This window comes from Rhipicephalus sanguineus, chromosome 9, assembly GCF_013339695.2.
Source record: "Rhipicephalus sanguineus isolate Rsan-2018 chromosome 9, BIME_Rsan_1.4, whole genome shotgun sequence".
Taxonomy (NCBI): Eukaryota; Metazoa; Arthropoda; class Arachnida; order Ixodida; family Ixodidae; genus Rhipicephalus; species Rhipicephalus sanguineus.
The window spans coordinates 6,939,334-6,958,907 of NC_051184.2; the positions used below are offsets into that span (position 1 = coordinate 6,939,334).

At 43.5% G+C, this 19,574-nt stretch overlaps 1 protein-coding gene across 3 annotated transcripts in view; it reads right to left on the reverse strand.

The window, feature by feature from the left end:
• LOC119404528 (kinesin-like protein KIF21A) overlaps positions 1-19,574 on the reverse strand; it is an 85,097-nt gene that overhangs the window by 22,011 nt on the left and 43,512 nt on the right. For all 3 annotated transcript variants that reach the window (XM_037671065.2, XM_037671066.2, XM_037671064.2), the window contains exons 2-19: positions 16,642-16,821; positions 15,111-15,153; positions 14,404-14,586; positions 13,483-13,539; positions 13,309-13,398; positions 12,288-12,416; positions 11,423-11,620; positions 9,659-9,774; positions 9,006-9,201; positions 7,691-7,950; positions 6,692-6,919; positions 5,868-5,971; positions 4,894-5,082; positions 3,793-3,998; positions 2,746-2,995; positions 1,973-2,037; positions 1,841-1,909; positions 568-639 (exon numbers count right to left, since the gene is read on the reverse strand). In XM_037671065.2, coding sequence (XP_037526993.1) covers positions 568-639; positions 1,841-1,909; positions 1,973-2,037; positions 2,746-2,995; positions 3,793-3,998; positions 4,894-5,082; positions 5,868-5,971; positions 6,692-6,919; positions 7,691-7,950; positions 9,006-9,201; positions 9,659-9,774; positions 11,423-11,620; positions 12,288-12,416; positions 13,309-13,398; positions 13,483-13,539; positions 14,404-14,586; positions 15,111-15,153; positions 16,642-16,821 — 2,635 coding nt within the window. The remainder of the gene's footprint in view (positions 1-567; positions 640-1,840; positions 1,910-1,972; positions 2,038-2,745; positions 2,996-3,792; positions 3,999-4,893; positions 5,083-5,867; positions 5,972-6,691; positions 6,920-7,690; positions 7,951-9,005; positions 9,202-9,658; positions 9,775-11,422; positions 11,621-12,287; positions 12,417-13,308; positions 13,399-13,482; positions 13,540-14,403; positions 14,587-15,110; positions 15,154-16,641; positions 16,822-19,574) is intronic.

Genomic DNA, 19,574 nt, shown 5'->3' on the forward strand with positions numbered 1-19,574 from the left:
ATCACATGGCACATGATGTTTACACAAGGCCCTCGCTGTATGACAATGAAACGTGCTTTTGGATCCAGGTACTACCACCAAAAGCAACGTGGGAGCTAATTGCGTTTACTCAAATTTTGGGAATTAGTTCTCGCACAAATGGCATGGTAGCCTAGCTGCAATTGTTGCCCGCTGCTGAGATCAAAGTCCCAACAGTCACGTTTTCGTAAAACATTCCCCTTTTGTTTAAGGCAGCTCTTGCATTGCAAGTTTGTGGGGTACACCACAGAGAGACTTGGGATTGATTCAGACCATCCGAGGGTCTTTTAGCATGCACCTGAACTTGGATACAAAAATGTTTTTGCCCTTACCAAAACATTCCCGTCAGGACTTTGAGCTCGGCAGTGGAAAAAAATTGCAGTTAGGCTACCATAGCAGGTGTTTGGGCAAACTAATACACAAAATTCGAGTTAGAGCATTAACTCCCAAGCTGCCTTTGCTTGCACTTGGACCCAAGTGCAACCAAAATTTAATTCAATTCTTGAAACATTCTCCAGTCAAACTTTAAATTCAAGGAGTACAGCATACCTTCCCAGCTTGAAGCGCTCTTTCTCGCTTCCGCACCATTCTTTCCAGGTAGCGCGTCAGTTTCTCCCTTTCCTGAAAATATAAGACAGATGTGCTTAATCTAAAACAACCGTCAGTGAAAATGCAAGTCGCAACAAGGAATTGCAAATTAAGGTGCTTCAAAAACAATGTGCCAGCTATGCGTGTACTTTTGCAACTGTTAAGATTGTATATAGTGCAATACATATTTTTAAGAACAGTATTACAACGTAGTTGAATGTACAAGGGTGGTCAAAAGTTCCCAGGCCGCAACGCCCGGCCAAGGAGCAGCAGCTCGCTGCTATCGGGGCGCTGTTATCGCAATCGCGCGTTGGCGCACGCTGGCGTCGAGCGTGCGCGTGGTAGAGGGTGTGCAGCCCTCTCCCTTGTTCTCGTTCATACGAAATCGAGGAATAAACATGGTGCGTCCTATTCGTTCACTGTTCGATCTTCGAATTGTATACTTCTGTGCAGCACTGCTTATTCGGCTAAGATGTTCCAACTAGCCCCAACACAAGATCTTCTGAATGCATTTCGGGCTCCGACCATGTTCGTATGCAGCGAATTGGCCTGCGCGGACGTCTGAGAGAGCTCCTGCATTGCCAATGGAAAGCTTAGCGCACGATATTGTACTACAGAAAGCCGAAAACCATGGTAATGGGTTTGCTAGACGGTGTCTATAGGAAATGTGGCCGCAAGCATGATGCGTCAGTTTCCGGAACACTGTCGCCCCACTACACGCTGCACAGTATTCGAAGAGCGAACAGTGAGGAAACATGACGAACCAAATTTATACCTCGCTTTCTTATCAAGGAGAGCAAGAAAGGGAAAGGGATACAATCATCCCCGCCCCCTTCCACGCACACGCTCGACGCCAGCGTGCGCCAAGGCGTGATTACGATAACAGCGCCGCGATAGCAGCGAGCTGCCGTTCCTCGGCCGGGCGTTGCGGCCTGGGAACTTTTGACCACCCCTGTACATACCGTAGACAGTATTTACAGCCCATGAAATTTTGTATATACCATTGCCTTTTTTTTAAAGTCCACATCTGTATTGTTACATTGACTACTCTACCAAGCTTCTGAAAGCACATCGCCAGAAAGAAATTGAGAGCTCTGGAACTTAATAACTTTACTGTGTCCGACGATTCATGTGCACTTACTATATGTTCAAAATATAAGCAACAGGATTTCAAAATCACTAAAAAAAAAGGGAGGGGGAGGGGAAGAGGATACACTGTTAATGTAAAGCTCACCAAGAGTGATCGCTCCATGTCCTTCTCCAAGGTGTAGACACTTTGCTTTGTCAAGACCAGCTTGTCAATCTGGATACAAAAAAGTGGTTGAAATTGCACCCTGCTCCCTAATGCTACGTGCAAGATACTTACGTTCTTCTCAAGTGTCTGCCACCTTTGCTTAGCAGCTTTTGGAGAGAAGAGACCTTTTCGCGCAGCTGTAATGAACGGAAATTGTGTTTGAGCAAAGAAAATGACATTACTAAATGATAATATGAATGCAGTTTCTAGTAGGCCACATAGGTTCATAGCAAATGCTTAGGCTTTGTAGGGTTGAACTCCGCTGTTTACAAAACTAACACTATTCTAAAAGATTTCTCTTAAAATTTTCTCATTTTCACTATTTTGAGTTAACGAGGTATTACCATGTTGCTATCGGAGTTTACTGCCTGATGAATTGATTGCCACAAAAGTTTTCTAGATATGCAACATACAAGTGAAATTACAGGAATTCATCACTAAGCACTTCTTTCGTCCTGATGAATGCATGGCAGTGATCACAAAGGGGTAACAAGCTCAGGCAGCGCACTCAAGGTCCTGACAACATGCTGCACTTCAATGGCATGTGTCACGACCTTGAGCATGCTCTCGCGATTATCGAATCAGCCAATGGCTGTATCCTTCCCTCTGTTGATGTAGTCAGGCCCGACAACGACATAACTTGCCGAGAAAAAGAGCGATTTGTAGCCGTTTTTGAAACATAACTGGCCTTCCTGCTGAGTGTAGTGCAACAATAATTCGCTTGCATGTTCACAGGAGCCTCGACTACCTATCGGCAGCTTTTCTGGCCATGTTCAATTGAGAGGCCCCTTCAAGCTGCACAAGCTTGGACAGTTAGGTGCCAAGTGTGCATGTGGTTACCCCACCTGTATTCTGTTGGGGAACGCGCCCGGCAACACGCTGCGACATGGGTCGTGCCTGTCGGCGCAGGGCAGCCATCTCCTCGTGGCGCCGCTTCAGGACCGTCTCCTTGGTGCGATTCTGGGCCTCAAGGGAGCGGATGCGGTTCTCCTGCTGACGGCTCTCCTTGAGCATCTGCGCTATCTGCCGGTTGCGCCGCTTCTCGGTCTCCTGGTGCCGCCGGCTCTCCTCTTTCATCTTGGTCACCAAGGCCACCTGACGACAGAGGTAAACAGCTTCAGTACGTGCAACGTCATAGCGATCCAAGATGGGATGAGAAAAGAAAAATCCTATTCAAGCGGATAGTTGTACATTCATGTGTATCATTCATATTGTTACTGGAAAGACTGGCACGGGAAGGGAAGGGCTATATACAGATGCATGCATATGCAACTGTAAATGCAGCACTGCCCAAAACGAACAGCTTACACCAGTTTGTTAGTAGTCATTGCATGATTAACAATGAACGAAGTGTCTTCTGTCAAGAGTTTAACTGCTACTGCTGTGTAGCAGTATTATTAATTGTTGTTGCTACATATACCAAAAGCTTCACTCTTGCCATGAGAAGATGCTTGGTAGGCCAGGAAATCAATAAAAAGAAAATGCAGGTGGCAGCACCATTTTTGAAATACCTGCACCACTATGCAACAGCATGGATTTTGATGTCTACCAGAGCCTACAAAATCTTCTGGCTCCCAAAGAACACAATGCAATTCCTACTCATTGACAAAGAATTAACATCAGGGCATTTTGTTGAGCCAATGAGACCAAAAGAAAAAAAAAAAAGGCAAATCTGACCTCACATTTCGGTGTCTCGATTCCAGCTTCATAAACATTCATAAATGAAGCTTGTACATTTGTAATAATGAACATATGATGCTAAAATTAATTTACAATACAGTTTTCCAAAAATAAGTTATCAGTCTAAACTGATGCATTGTTTCACTTTAGAGTCCATTAAATTATACATGTGTGGCACAAAGTGAACTGAACACTAAACAACTGGCACTGACCTTGTTTTTCTTCATGTCAGCCACTTCCTGCTTGAGCTTACGGACCTGTCGCTCGTACTCGCCCTGGTTCTTCATCAGCTTGGCATGCTCACGTTTGGCTGACTGCATCTTCTTGAGCTCACCTTGAAGATGGTTCAGCTTGCGCTCGAAGTCTGTCTTGATCTTGCGCACTTTCTCGTCGGTGTCCTTTGATGCGCCAGCAGAACCTGCGGCATAAACACGATGCAAAGCCACAAATCAGCTGAAAACAGGACTGCAGGCAAATTCGAATCTATAGCATTAGGATGAAGCAGCAGAGAAAGATGAGAATATGTCTGGAACAGTTTTCGTCAATTCACAGCATGAAAGATCAAACTATGTGGCTTTCAAAAACTGTAGTGCATGTTGTACCAGAACATTAGTGTTATTTGTGTCAATAGAGGGAAAAATGACAGACTCTTACGATATTCCCGAATGAAAACACATAGGGCTGTGCTCAAATTTTGCATTTCTGGAACTATTGAGGCAAAGACATGCTCCTGCTTCAAAAAATGACCTTTCTTAAGTCGTTGATGGTAATTAAAGAAGGCTTATGGTAGTGCGAATTATTGTCATGTAATCATTAAATATTGTTTCATCCATGATGTGCAACTGCACGTTAGCACCAGTGTTATGTCCGTTCACCGAAAGGTTCAACACCTGCACCGACTCCGCCGAGATGCGCGGAGGGCACAGCCATCTGGCGATATTGGAAGAAACCACAATACCATGCCGTGTCAAGCTCAGATTGGTGAACGCAACTTGCAAAGAGTTCCACTGTGCTTGTTCACTCTGTTACGGTGAGGGACAAGGCACGCATGAACTGGCAGCCATGAGCTGTGCTCTGAAATTAACTATACAACTACGTCGGGATGCAAGCTCTCATGCCGTAATTTCTTAATTGCTCAAAGGATACACTAGAATGTCCATGGTATTGACATTAAAATTTTGCTACAGTGACCTCGGCTAGCTCACAGTAGTCATTGCAAAATGTATGAACATGCCGAGCTTATCCATTGAAAGGGCTGGAAAAAAAAGGTTTCTGGCAGCCTCCACTGAAGTGTCATTTGATGGCCAACTCACTCATGTTGGAGAGGATGCGATCCCTCTCCATCTCGGTCTCCCGTATCTTCTGCTGCAGCTGCATCAGCTTGTCCTCGTAGTGCATGCGCATCGTCTGTAGCCTGCGCTGACTCTGCTCCAGTTGGTCGATGAGCTTCTGCTTGAACGAGATCTCAGTGGTGAGATTCGCCAGGTCCTTGCCAATCGTTTCTGCACAAAGCAAGATAATCAAAATAAGAGCATTTGAAAAGTTTGCCAAAAACAACAGTGAACCGACCTAGTTGGTACATAGAATGAGAAGACACATTCATGTCCATTTTTTACATAGTTTGAACATGCAGTTGACCCTAGAGATATAGAATTGTTCATTATACTGAACCATAGTAATGTCTCCTTAAATATCCTGTCATAAGGAATCGAAGATGATTGTGAAGTAAGCTTTCACACCTTTGTCGCAAGCTTGCAAAACAAAATCTAAATTCCAACTTCTCACCATCTCGGGAGTGCGTCCGAGCGTGTTAGATCCAGATTTGTTGTTCACCTTGAAGTGTTCAGTACACAATGAAAAAAAATTAACCTCAACTTTAAATATGCAAAGTGTGGCACCCCCTATCCCAGATATTCAGTCAGAAACAGCAACCATGAATCCAGCACTAGTGTTACATGAAGAATGTGCACATAATGTAAACTTGGCTGGAGCTCTTACATGGACTTTTGTTGACATTTAGAGTTTTAAGCTAACACACACGTGCAAGCACGCGGTTGCAAGGTGTGTTATTTGTACAGCAGAAAGTATGAACTTTATGGCTAGCAGTCTGCATGGCAAGATATGCCACAACTTCAGAAAGGCAACAGTTGCAGTTAATGTCGCCCCTGCCTTGCACTCTCTAAATATTAGCTTTTGCCTGCCGGGCATACTATATGCACACACAGGGAACACCTTGTTCCAAGAACCTCTCTAACACCATGGCACACCAGTGGTGTTCCAGTCTTACCGTCTTCCTCCAGTTCCTCCGCTTCGGAGTCCGAGCTCTCGTTACCACTATTCTCAGCGGTGTCCTCGTCAGCGTCGGACTTCTTTTCACTGTCCTCCTCCTCTCTAGATAAACAAATGCACAAAAAAAAAATATGCCAGACAAGTTCTCTAGAAGCTGGCAAGGCAAAGGAATGTTTTCAAAAGAAATACTATCACAAATTAAAAATTGAAATGCACATACGAGATTCACTAGTGTAAACTGCATGGCCCAAAATATGCTACGAGTGTGCTATGTTGTTATGCTGCCATGAACTGAACATTCCACGCCTTTAATTTCACCTGGGACAGTTTGCTTATTCAGGCATGCAAGTATGCTGCAAACATCCCCATACAGATTCTGAGTACAGAAACCCAGCCAGTGCATTTGAAACAAATGCGCTGACGAAAACGGTGCAAAAGTGCAGATCTAACTTTAGCTTCATGGCGTTTCAAGCAATAACAATCGACAAGACACGTTTCGGAGGAAAGCAAAATTGGCGCTTTGGATATATAAGGCAATGCATTTGTTCAAGCAAGAACACCAAGCAAAATTGATGTCAAGTGGAATAAAATTTAATGCATACTTTTGTGTGCCATAGTTTAGGCGATGGCATAGTCTTTGGCAGAAAAGAGAAAATGTAGAGGAGGGAACTTTGTAGTTACCTTGATGCGCACAAACTTCAGTAAACAATCAAGCATCATTTAGGTATTCAGTAAACAGGGGTAAATTATCTGTGAAAAGCACTGTCGCACATTTCAAGTTGCATTTTATTGCAGAATTTTAGAAAAGGTTAAGACACATACTTGTTCGCTTTTGTCGACAAGTGCTTCGTCTTGCGCTTGAGGTTCTCAACGTCACGCTTTGCCTCGGCAAGTACATCTTCTACGCTGGTCTCCTCAACGCTGCAGCTGATGTCATAGATGCCGCTCACTGCCACTGTCGAGTTGGGACCCATGCTGGTGCGGGCCTGGTACCTCTGAAGCTGCTTTCGCAGCTGGGCGCACACCTCCTCAGACTCCATGAGCTTGGACCTGTGCACAGAAGCAATATCAAAGTGCATTTATACGCTGTCATCCATTAACTACAATCAGAATCGTTACCACCTTTCAAGACACTGAAACGTTAGATTTCATTTGTTCTGCATGTTATAACTCATAACCTCTAAAATAAAAGGAATAACAGTAACAATTACTATACTATGCCCTTACAATGTTATGCCATAACGATTACTATGCCTGTATAATATCTGCTTGACTAGGTTCTCACCCCCTATATACATCAGGCAGAAGTCAATAGAACACAAGGGCCAATGAGTGATTATTACTGGCTCACGTGTAGACCACACACACACACACACACACACACACACACACACACACACACACACACACACACACACACACACACACACACACACACGTGTATGTGTTTACACAAAACAATACATGATGACAATAACATCGGTTATGTACGCGTAACAAACAGCAAAACGCGAAAGTAATAATTGCTAATTTGGACAAAGGTTTCGATGGAAGCAACAGAGGAGCATATGGATACATTAGTTGGCATGCATAGGCAGATTCAGGCTACATCAAAGTTTGAGAAGTGAGGACTTAATGACGAATTCACCAAGCATACAACTAATATTAGCCAGGTTGAAAGCCTTGTAGCTGAATGTAAGCTACAACAGTCCGCATACTTTTGGCCTCACTTGTCACCTACATTTGCTCTGGTAGCAGGTTGTTGCAAAAACTGATGAATTTTTTCCGAATATCAAGGCATCCTGCAAGACAACAGCATACCTGAACTCTTCAACCTCCTTCAGATATCCCTGGATGAGGTTCTTGACCTCTTCACCGGTGTCCGAGTCACCACGGCCAACCCACGCCCCAGTTGCTTGCTCAGCCAGGAGCTCAGTGTTTTTGACGGTGAGGCGCTCTACAGTTTCTTGGAGGGCCTTGATCCGGGTGCGGAAGTTGCTGTTCTCCGTCTGGAGCATGGTGTTCTCGTAAAACATGTCATTCACCTGCTCCGTGCCGTCTTCTCCGACCAAGCGTTTGCCCTGCAAATGAAGGCAGCGAAGGACACCAAATCGGGCGAGGTACTTTGTTTTTGGATAGGTACACTGTAACAACAAGTGATTTATGGCTGTGGTGTGAACTGCAAAAAACACCGATTACACCATCCAGATTAGCGTATGGAAAACAAGTGCATGGATTAGCGTAGATGGAAAACATCCAGATTAGCATAAAGATCACAATAACAATAGCATTTATAGATTGATGAATGTATCATCAGTGTATGAATTCTATTGTGATCTTTAACACCAATCTGGATGTCATCACCGGCTGGATGGTACGAAAGAACAAAAACAACCTCGTACATAAATATGATAAGCTTTTGATAACTACAGACACAATTATGTTGATTATCTCTTTGTACGGCTCTTTAACAGTAGCTAAACCGAGACGCAGTCACCAAAATGCTGGATAGAGATTCATATGTATCTAGTGTGTAACAAAATGATCCCAAGGATAAACAGAGACTGAGGATTAGAAGTTTTAACCAATTTGAAAAAAAAATTAAAACCTCTCATTACAACAAATTCTCAATAAATAACTCACTTGAGTAGAATTACCACACAAATGTGGGAAATTCAAAACATTATTGTAACCTAAACTTCTTGCATCTCAAACAGAATGACAGGACTGTGTTTCACTACTACTTCTGCTAGTTTAGAACAAACCAGATGCCAACAGTCTAGAGACTGCCATTGCCATGGATGAAATCATCCTCAAAAGTGGCGGAAAGTTATCAAGGTGATAATTTATGCTTTTTTCCACAGTATGCCCACTTAACAGTCAATAGATTTTGTAAATGTTGAACTAAAGCACACTGTCAGTTTTCTTTTTCAGTGTGTGTGTGGACCATGCTCATTTCATTCAACGAATAATCTTGGTGATTGGATATGTTTATCTAGTTCGTTAAGATTCTGTCAGATTGAGATTTCACCTATATACTAATTACATAAACCAAGAATAATTAAAGGGAGAAAATGAGGAAGGCCTGCAGGTGGCTTAACGTCTTTCCAGACCTACTGCGGTTTGCCGCTCTCACCTGCTTGTACTCCATCAGCTCCAATTTCAGCTCCTGGATCTCCAGTCTGAGGGCTGCGATCGTCTGGCTCGACTTGTCTTGGTTCACCGTGATCCTGTTCTTGATGTTCTTTGCCCGATTGGCATATTTCAGGGTGTTCAGTGTCTCCATGAAGTCACGGTCACAAGGAGAGACGCAGGCAATCATTAGGGTACGGCTGAAATTAAATCGCGCCACAAGCGTCACACAAGGTAAATTTGACATGGCTCAACCAGTGACAATACCACAACAAAGAAACTGAAGGTGAGTAACAGCGTAAGGCAACAGCTTGTACAAACACGTGCTAAGGGCTTAACCGTAAAGTTGTGAAACAGCCATATTGCTTGAATATAGACGAGCAATGTCTATTACTGAACAATCCCTTGAAAAAGCGTAAAGTTCATCGTGTGCGTTCTCTGCCACACAGCTTTCTTGTTTCAGTGTACTAGCAGTATTACAAAAAATGCTGGTACACATGACATGGAAAACTTGTTCAATCCACTTGTTGGTACTGGTGGATTGAACAAGCACAATTAGTGCAACAGTGAACTCGTGCACCTCCTGTGGTTTATGCCAGAACTGGGCAAGGCATGCAGTGTCTTGAGAGTGGGACAAGGGGCACAAACTGAACAAACCTGTTCCCGCCTAGAGAGTCCTGTAGTAGCCTCGTCAACTTGGAGTCTCGGTAGGGGACGTGCAGCACTTTCCTTGACACATCACCCAAGGCGGAGATGACATTTCCAAGAGCAAGCTGGGGTGGGGGAGAGACCACAATGAAGGAAGGAATAGGCCCTTTTCAAATTGACATGATTGCCCAAATTCATTACAAAATAGTTGCGCACACTGCTTAAGCAAAATTTATAGAGTGGCAGTTCTCAGCTTTTGGATAGCACCTGAAGAGATGACATTACACCTGATAAGATTTGAAGCATATACGCCAAGATTTTTCAGCATGCTGCAGGCAACTGTAAATGGTAGCTAATCTTGAGGTCATGCCAAAGAGTACTTGGAGTTCCGACTGTCTGCCAGTAAGCAGTAATAGTGCTCTTTCAGTTTCAGAAATATGTAATGTTGTTGTAAGCAAAATTTTGCACAGAGGCTGCTCTATAAATGGGCCGGCCCCGCTATCAGAGACCGGGCTTTTCATATGTCCAAAAATGCTGCAATTGGAGTCTGGCCCCAATACACAGATCTTTCATAAAAATGTGCACAAGGTTTACCCCCCTCTTTTTTAACGCGACAGCGTTAAAGAGCTCGTATCGCAGAAATTCCGCCGTCGGCGTCGGCGCCGTTGGTTGTGAGCGAAAAATCACCATCTTGTCCGTGACCGAAAAATCGAAAAAGCTGCAAATAAAATAAATAATAAAAATGTTGGGTCCGAGTGAGAATCGAACCCAGGACGTCTGCGTGGCAAGCAGGTGTTCTACCACACAGCCACGGCTCTGCTTGGAGCTGCATTGAAAATAATTGTCATGCTTCCCAAAAATACGCGTCCTGTATACAGGTGTCACAATACAAGATGTAATATCGCAGTAATATTGCGTGGTACAAGCGTACATTGCCATCGGGTGTCACACCACGTCAATATCATAACGACTTGGTGGTTTAAAGACAGCCACCCATTACAAAAGGCACACATATTACTGTGCGTATTACCTTAAGACCACGTAGTGGGTGCATCGCAACTTCGAAAAAGTTTCTCGCACATAATTGCTCCTGTTTTAAAGCATGCTACCCATTACATAAGGCACACACCTTATTGCGCGCATTCTGTTGAACACTCGTAGTGTTCGAAGTGCGCACTAGGGGCAGGATATCTCTATCGCGTTCAACTCTTAAAGGCGAAGCTTAAGCGTCCCCCAATTTTTTTTTTAATGAATTCGGGTTAATGTGCAATAACTTGCTGCAATAGAAATATGCTAGGTTTATCCTCCGTGATCACCAGAAATATTCAAAGTCATCTAATCTCTGAAGGGAAGCTTTCCCGCAGCACACAAAGTAGGTTAGAGCATAATTATCCAAGCAGGTGATAATGAAGTAAATCGAACAAATTAAAGACTACGTTCAAGTGCTCAAACTACAAAGCAGAAAGCATCTGGAGTTGAAAGCTGCTCATCTCAAGCGATCAAAGCATAAGAAGCTGTGGCCCAGACAAGTACAGCTTGTGTTTGGTTATATTTGTACAGATAGCCAAGACGAAAAAAAAACAGTTCAGGTTCTTCGAGTACACTTTTACACTTTTACACTTTTCGAGTACACTTTTAAGTGCATTCTTTGAGTACACTAAAGAACAAGTGCTTGTAGAGAGTGGGCCCACAGTCAAGCCTCCACAATGACATAGCCGCGTGGCTAAACATGAACACATGCGACAACACAAAGAAGAGAGCAGCAAAACTTACAAGGCCACAGTTTATGGAGATTCCTTCCTTAGCCCTGTCCCCAGTGGCACCGGTACGTTTTAGCCGTTCTGAGCCAGCCAAATCGACGAAATGGAACTTCGCTGTCAGTGTTTCGAATTCGCTCATCGAAGAACCTTCCCCGTTGACCTTGGAAAGGGAGTTGTCCTCCTCCTGGTCCTCTGCATCGCCATCTCCCAACTGCGGATGAAGAAATGCATAATCAGACTAGAATAAAACCTAGCAAGCGCAACCTGTTAAAACAATTGGTTCCACAAAATACATAAAAAATGCCATTATAAACTAACACAGATGGCAAATACAACAAAAGGATCTTTTTCCAAAATGGTATTAACAGTAAAATGGCAGTAATGAAAAGAGACAAAAATGAAGAAATAGAACTTTTAACACCAATAATTATCTACACTGTTCAGGTTTGAGCCATTAACAGTAATTGTTGAGGTTTCATGTCCCAAAACCATGGTACGATTGCGAGGGACACTGCAGTGGAAGGCTCCGAAAATTTCGAACACGTGGGATTCTTTAACGTGCCCGTACCCGTAAATCCGAGTACAGGGGCCTCTAGCATTTCACCTCCATCGAAATGCAGCAGCGGTGGCCAGGATTCGATCCTGCGACCTTTGGGTCAGCAGCCAAGCACCATAACTACTAAACCACCATGGGCAGGTAGGTCGGAACCATTATTATATATTGTTCACGTTTTAAGTACACACACAAATACTATGATGAGATACTTGTTTTTTCTCACATTCACTACTGAACCAACACTGTCTTTTGGTGAGAAATGAGCTGCGAGAGCCCCCATTACGAACACTGGCAGGCAGCCCCTTTACCAAGATGCACTTACATTTAGTTGGACCACCCTTTGCTGCTTGATGTGCAGGGTAAAGATGGCATGCGATCGGGACGACTGCACATTCATCTGGGTGCTGGCCGTCGTCCGCGAGAGAGCCCCCGATTCAAGGCACTTCATGACCTGCACGTAAAGCATTCACATGGATACACTGCCCTTTTAAGCAGTTTTTCTTTCCTACAATACCTTTGAAGAATTTTATTAAATACGACTAGTACTAATTCATCACAAGATTCTTCTCCAGAATTTCACAGTCTTGTATGAGTAAAGTAGTAGGGAATGAAATGTTGCAGTCGAATAACAGTAAGCAATACAGCCCACACAATAGCCCCAAAGGCGCCGTTACGCCATGGCATTAGTTAAACTGTGAAGCCAAACACCAGTGTCTGCGACTAGGCATTGCAAAGAAAGACTGGGCACACAGTCCTACCAGGCCACCAAAACATGCAACTATATGCCAGCACTAATACAAAATGGCAATTGGAATAAGTGCAAGATACAATGCAGGATTTAGAAGTACTACTAAACTGGACAGATATTATGTTGAACAAACTACAGACCCACCTCTGCATGCACAAAATATTTGGCTCCGACATTTGTCTGATATGGTCAAAAAGTGCAGCAGGGCCCCCTTTAAGGTTGACTAAGTTGGAACCAAAGAAGTGCATTTATTTCACCGCCCAGCTCTGTTTTGCAACTTGCATAAGACAGGTGGTGTAGAGATGACTAAGTTCAGTTTGTATATATACCTAAATTCAACTTCACCAAATGGTGAAAATGTACACGATTGTGCTACATTCAAGAAGTGTAGAAAAAAAGAAAGATTCACTTAATATAGATTTGCCATACCGAATCTTGCGTGTCCAAGTGCAGGACGACAAGAACAAGCAAGGGGCCATGGATGCAACAGTTTGAAGAACACATTCCAATTCCAAGTTTCGAAACTGAATGTGCATGACAAGTGCAGCAAACATTAAATAGTAATTGAAAGTGGAGAATGAGAAGAACTGCTCACCTGTTCCGCATTCTGTACAGCCTTGGTAGTCACACCAACAGTGTAGATCTCTCCCTTGGAGTCTTCGTGAATCTTCACAGATTTCCTCCCCTGATGCAACAGTAATGAGGAAGTGAAACAATCTTTAATGTAGGACAACTGAATCTGTTGGTACTACACTAGTGCATCACTTACTGGCTCATGCGTGTCTTTGCCAGGGCTCAAGAGGTCGAAGATCTCCTCGTTGTATAGCTGCAAGGACAAAGACATGTATTAAGGGTGAGCATGGGTCTTTAAATTTTTTTAAAATTTTCTTTTTAATTTGCGAGCAGAATCCCAGCTTGACACCGACTCATGTACAGTTTTCTTTCCGGATTATTGTGACATGCTGTTTTACTTTGTACTCTTTCAGTCTAGGAAAAATCTTGCTCCCAAAAAGGCATATACAATGTTTGACATTTTAAAACCTAGTACTACCTAGTACTAAAAAATATAATTTCATATTTGAAATCGGCACACAAATACAGCGAACGGAAATCTGCGGAATTGCTGCTTAAATCTAACAACTGCCTCAAATATGGTTGGTTTCATACCCGAATACTGCAATCCTCTTCACCTCTCAATAAATCGAACTCCTGTTAAACGGCGCATATTTTCTCGGTCCCTTCAGGTTCCGTTTAATGAGTGTCTACTGGATACATAAACTCTGCATGTTTCATCCGAATAGATTAAGAATTTAAAAAATGTTTTAAAGTACAGTGTCCCCCTTGAAATGACAGCTTTGAACTGTGATGACAAACAGATGACAATGAAAAACGAAATCCTGGCATTTGATCTACAAGTATGACCAGATTATGAAGCACACCATAGTGAGGAAAGTAAGGATCATAGTTTTGATTTCGGGTTTTTTAATGCACAGCTACATTTGAGTGCATGAGTATTCTTGCATTCTGCACCAATCAAAATGTGGCCACTGTCAATTTCACGACTACGATCTCAACAGTGAAGTGTCACGGGGCTGCATTAGCTGGCGAGTTTGTCGCCGTTCAAACGGGCACTAATTACCACGGGCCGCTTGGATGCAATGGAATGCACGTTGTGAATAATGATGCTCACCTCCATAAACTGTACATTAATCTTGAAGTCTGGGGGTGGTTTGCCTTGGTCTCGTGCCTCTTGCTGGCGGGCAGCGATGCCATCAAAGAGGTGCTGGACGGCTCGTGGTATAATTCCCTGCTCGTGAGGATTAACGTGCAGGTCGTAGCCTGTGCCCATTGTGTACGTTTTCCCAGACCCAGTCTGCATAAGAAGACATAGGAAGGCTGCACGTTACGTGGGAAAGCAATGATGCATGTTATTATACTCGTGAAAGATGTTTACATATCGAAGCTGATTCGGCAATATATGTCTGAAGTTACTAGCCCAGACTGATGAGAGCACCAGACTTTTTTCATGTTTTGATGGTGTACGAATTAGCTTCTAAACTTTGAAGCATGTTCATTCACTGCATGAAACCAAACTAGTATACACAGTACAGGAAAGAAAGTAACAGATTAAAGTTACAATCGCTAAAATGCAGGCAATTACAGTGACAAAAGAAAAGCTTGTAGTTTTCTTGATCTGTACAGCCTCAGTGCAACAAGCCTGCAGCTTCTTGACTGCTTAAGAACTTGCATACAAGAACTGATAAAAGGACACGAGTTGGGAGAATAAGTATATAACACCATTTTAACATAAGCATTGCCTGACGCCAATGATGTCTTAGTTTATTACAATAAATTCCAAATAAAGAACACCAAGGAAAAGAAAACTGAAGTGGTTACCTGACCATAGGCAAGTACAGTGGCATTGTAGCCTTCGAAGCACCTGTAAAATGACAAGGGAAAAAATAGATACCCGTGAAGAAGGGATGAAAAAAAGAAAAAAAGCACTAGCTCTAGCACATCCTTCATGAAAACGAAGCTAGGCACTTGTTTGCGAATCATTAGAGACCTTTAGCGCTTATTTCACATCTGGTAATACTGTCAAGGTTTTTTCCATCCGGGACCTGAAAAAGACAGCTGAACCCATACTGCTATTAAGGGTCATTACCGGCAAGCATTTACATTTACTTTGGGTATTTAATGCTGTTAGAGTTGAATAAAGTTCTAACTAACAAACTACATCTTCCTTGAAAATGCCCTGCAGAATTTAATTTGATGTAAACCAATGCCAGGAGTTGCACTGCTTAGCTATTACACGAACATTCAGATATCGCCGCAATTGGCACAGCTGTGTGCCAGTGCACACAATCTGTCAAGTCTTATTAGAAGCCAAATTTTATTGAAATCTAGGGGGTAGTTATAGGATTGGAATATTCCTGTACTAGATTTGTGCAAGAGGGTACATTTGCAGAGCCTTTAACTCTATTCTGTGCAGACATACATTGTCTTAAGCTGGAGGAAAGAATACAATAAAACTGAACAGAACTCACTCCATACGAGGGATAATTTGAGAATTTATTAACATACGTTACAAGTGATTAAAGAGCGAGATGGATGTCAGAATATATGTTCATAAAATCTGGATTCGATGAAAATCAAATATATATGCGTATAGACTAAAAGCTATTGTAGATGATTGCGGTAGAGTATCAATAAGCCGTATGAAATCTAAGCAGCCTGGGATTGTGATCTCGGTGATCTCATTGAAATTACAGAAGTTTTTACACAAGCATGGGTGCACCACTATCTCTGGTCATTAACAGGAAATTTTTTTAACTACAATAGCAGTACAAGTTTTTACAGTTAATTTGCATAGGCATGAAAACTTGTACAGATGGCTTAGCAATTCTGTCATCTCGATATCGCTACCATAAAAACTTAATACAACAAACACATGTAATGAATTATCGTACACTGAAATTAAACGTATCACTATTACAGTGCAACGTACACGTTTATAATTGTTGCATATAAAAGTTATTTTCATGTCAGATGCAACATTGTTATACAGAGGTTCTATTTAGAAAAATTGAGAAAGAACTTATTTCAAAATGGTCTGTAGTATCGCAATTTTAACATAACATAGGCGCGGTCATTGATCAGCCATATAAGTTAATTTGGCCGTTTGACAATGTACCAGCAAAGCTCGAACCTGACGGTTAACACACAAGACAGTATGGTACGCAAACCACAGTCATAGTGCAGAAAGTTCACGCTGCATGAAAAACAGTTCTACATTATGAATACGGGCCATAACATGTTGACTGCTCTCGAGCAACAGAATCTAAGGCAAGGCTATTCATTACAATGTGCGAAGCCTTTACAGAGGGCCCCCTACACTGCTGTAAAGATGCACTGGCAGACATCTCACCCATCAATGAGCTGGCGGACACAATTGTTGTAAATTGTCTCCTGCTCCGAAGGGCAATCGAAGACATGGTCGAACGTAAACGCCTTCTCCTTGCCCACCCAGATCTGTGGTTCGCCGGGGGTGACACTGGTGCAAGCGTGGCACAGGTCTATGACCTCCCGGGGAATCAATGGGCGCACCCTGGGAAGACAAAAGGAAGCAACTGTCAGCAAACACCGATAAAAACCACGCGAAGATCTTTGGGCACATGCGAAGTTACATTCCAGAACTCACTGCAGCGCCATTTGTTTTCAGAGAATGAATCTTAACGCAATGAACACTATAAAGCTTAGCTGAACAATAAAGTTGAACAATAATTAAGTGAACAGTGCTGCTGTCAAAGCTTGACAGATTTTACAGCAGGAACAAGTCGCTATGCGGCCCCAAAATCACTATATGGGCAGATCTGAAGGGCCCACAATAGCCGTTTGTAAAGGTGTTTGCACATGAATTACTGGGCATCCTCGAGCTACCACGCTCTGGATTATGCCAATAACAGCAGTGCTCCAGCTAGACATTTTTCAATGCGAGATACCCACAAATGTTAACCCTATAAATATCATTCTGGCATGTTGACATGCTCATCTAAAATATACCCAAAATTTCTTGGCATGTTTTGTGAACCAATTCTTACATGCTACACCATTGGATATCAAAAAAAAAAATAAAAAGGCAGGAAGTGGAAGATGGAAGCTTGCGATGAAAACATCTAAACAGGGGGTGGGTGCTCGAGCCTCACCTCCTGTTTACGGATTTTTTCACCATTGGATATGTAATGCATGTCCACTTACTACTTTGCAAATTGCATTAGATGGCACTAGATACACAGGACTATTTGTTACTCCTATGAGGCTTGAATAATTTTTTGCTAAGGGCTCAAAATTCCCATTAAAAATCATTAAAGGGCGCAGCAGAGGGTTTTCAGTCGTACAGTTCAGCAAACCAATGACTAGCGAGTCATGACGAGCAATTTAACTATTCATCAATAATTAATAATATTCCAGCTTTTCTTGACGTGATAATGTGTTAGCGGCATCATGGGCTATAAAGCGACTCCCAGGAGCAAGCACATTGCGTAATCTTTTGCAGCGAGGTCACATTATATGTCGATTACAAGTGAACGCCAAGTGTGTGCAGCACCCGTCAGTGGCTGCAGTAATCCTCTAGGCGGGCACTGCTTAACGAGTAATTCTATATGCGCAGCCACTCTGACGCGTACGTCGTTTCTAGGAACACCGTCTGATGCGAGCTAGTCCATCAAGACAACTGCCACCTCGAGTGGACAGGCAACCACAGCTGCGATCGTCGTTCTCAATGGTGGACGCCTATAAGCTCGAACCGAACGCAAGGAGGCGGCAGCAGCAGGAAGTCGAAGAGCAAACAAGCCCGACGCCGCGCAGGTGTGTGGATTACGCCTCCGCTCAAGCTCGCAGAACAAGCAAGCGCGATCGAAACTAGAAGACAACAAATGAAGCTGCCATGGGAGTGGAGTACATGGAAAGGGGAGGGGGGAGAGAGGTTTATAGGCATCGAGCGTGCCTGACCCACGCCTTTGAGGTCTCGTGTGTGGTGGCTGCGGATCGGGGAACTTCACGGAACGGGCTTGTACGGATACGAAACGTGTGCGCCAAAAGCGTGCACTCGGCTCCTCACGACCGCGAGCTTCGCGGTGCCGATGCGAGGGGCACGGAGAGATCGGAAAGCGATCAGAATTAGACGCGAAGATCGAAGAAACGAAATAGAAAGAAAGAATTAAAGAAAAGGAAAGAAAGAAACGGCGTGCACGCCAGCTAAACGTTTCAAACAAGCACGCACGCCGGCGCCGCGCGAGTACTCGATACGCGTGCGATCATGACGCGCACGATTAGCCGCACCCAACAGATCGTGAATGCATACGATTGCAAAGCAGCCGTTTAAAAGGGACACCAAATGAAGACACTATACCGTATTCGATGAATAACGCAGTATTTGTATACACACCGCTGCATTTTTTTTTTTTCCTTTTCGGGAAGGGTACACGAGAGGCAACGTTTCCCGCCTTCAAATTTCGCGCCCGACTGCGACGTCACTCATTTTCGCTCTGTTAGGGAAACTTCTTACGGACGAAAATACCTTTCAGACATCCCCTGGTCGAGCGTTTAGTTGCACGCGGCAATCCAGGGGAAACCGTACTCCATCGAGCTTACGTGCGGCTAGTAAGCGTATCGAAGTAAGTGACGTCACTGAACTTCAAGTGCGCGGGAAATTCAAAATGGCCTCGATGCTCGTGTTTTGTTACGTATTTTCTAGCTTACCTAACTTACGCTCGTGTTGAAACAGATCTTGCGTGGTATTTGAAAAGAGCAATTACTAGTACAGGTGTCCTTTGTATGCCCAATCAGAAGGGGCGTAGCTAGAAACATATATATATATTGCGCACACGCACGCACGAAAAAATTGAACTTGCATGGGGGGTTGCAGCCCCAATCCCCCTGGCTACGCCAATGCTAATCAGGGCCAATACCGATCAAACATTCCTGCAACGTTTCAAATGTATACAAATTCGCATGTTCGCGTAGGTGACACTGCGGATAGGAAGCACAAAGAATAAATGCTCTGACGTATTCTCTACAAAATGCGAGTGTCCCGCTCAGGGGCCTAGCCAGGTGGGGGGGGGGGAGAGGTTTAACCCCCCCCCCCCGAAATTTATCAGTTTTGCTGGCGTATATATACACGCGCACATACAAACGCACGCACGAACATACATAAAGTATGGTTGAACCCCTCCCCCCCCCCCCCGAAAAAAATTTCTGGCTACACCCCTGGTCCCGTTTACTTATTCAGGTCAAGGGTTGAGATGCCTAACCGGAATACACACGTCTCAGTTGACTTAATTTGACGTCTAATTAAGTTCG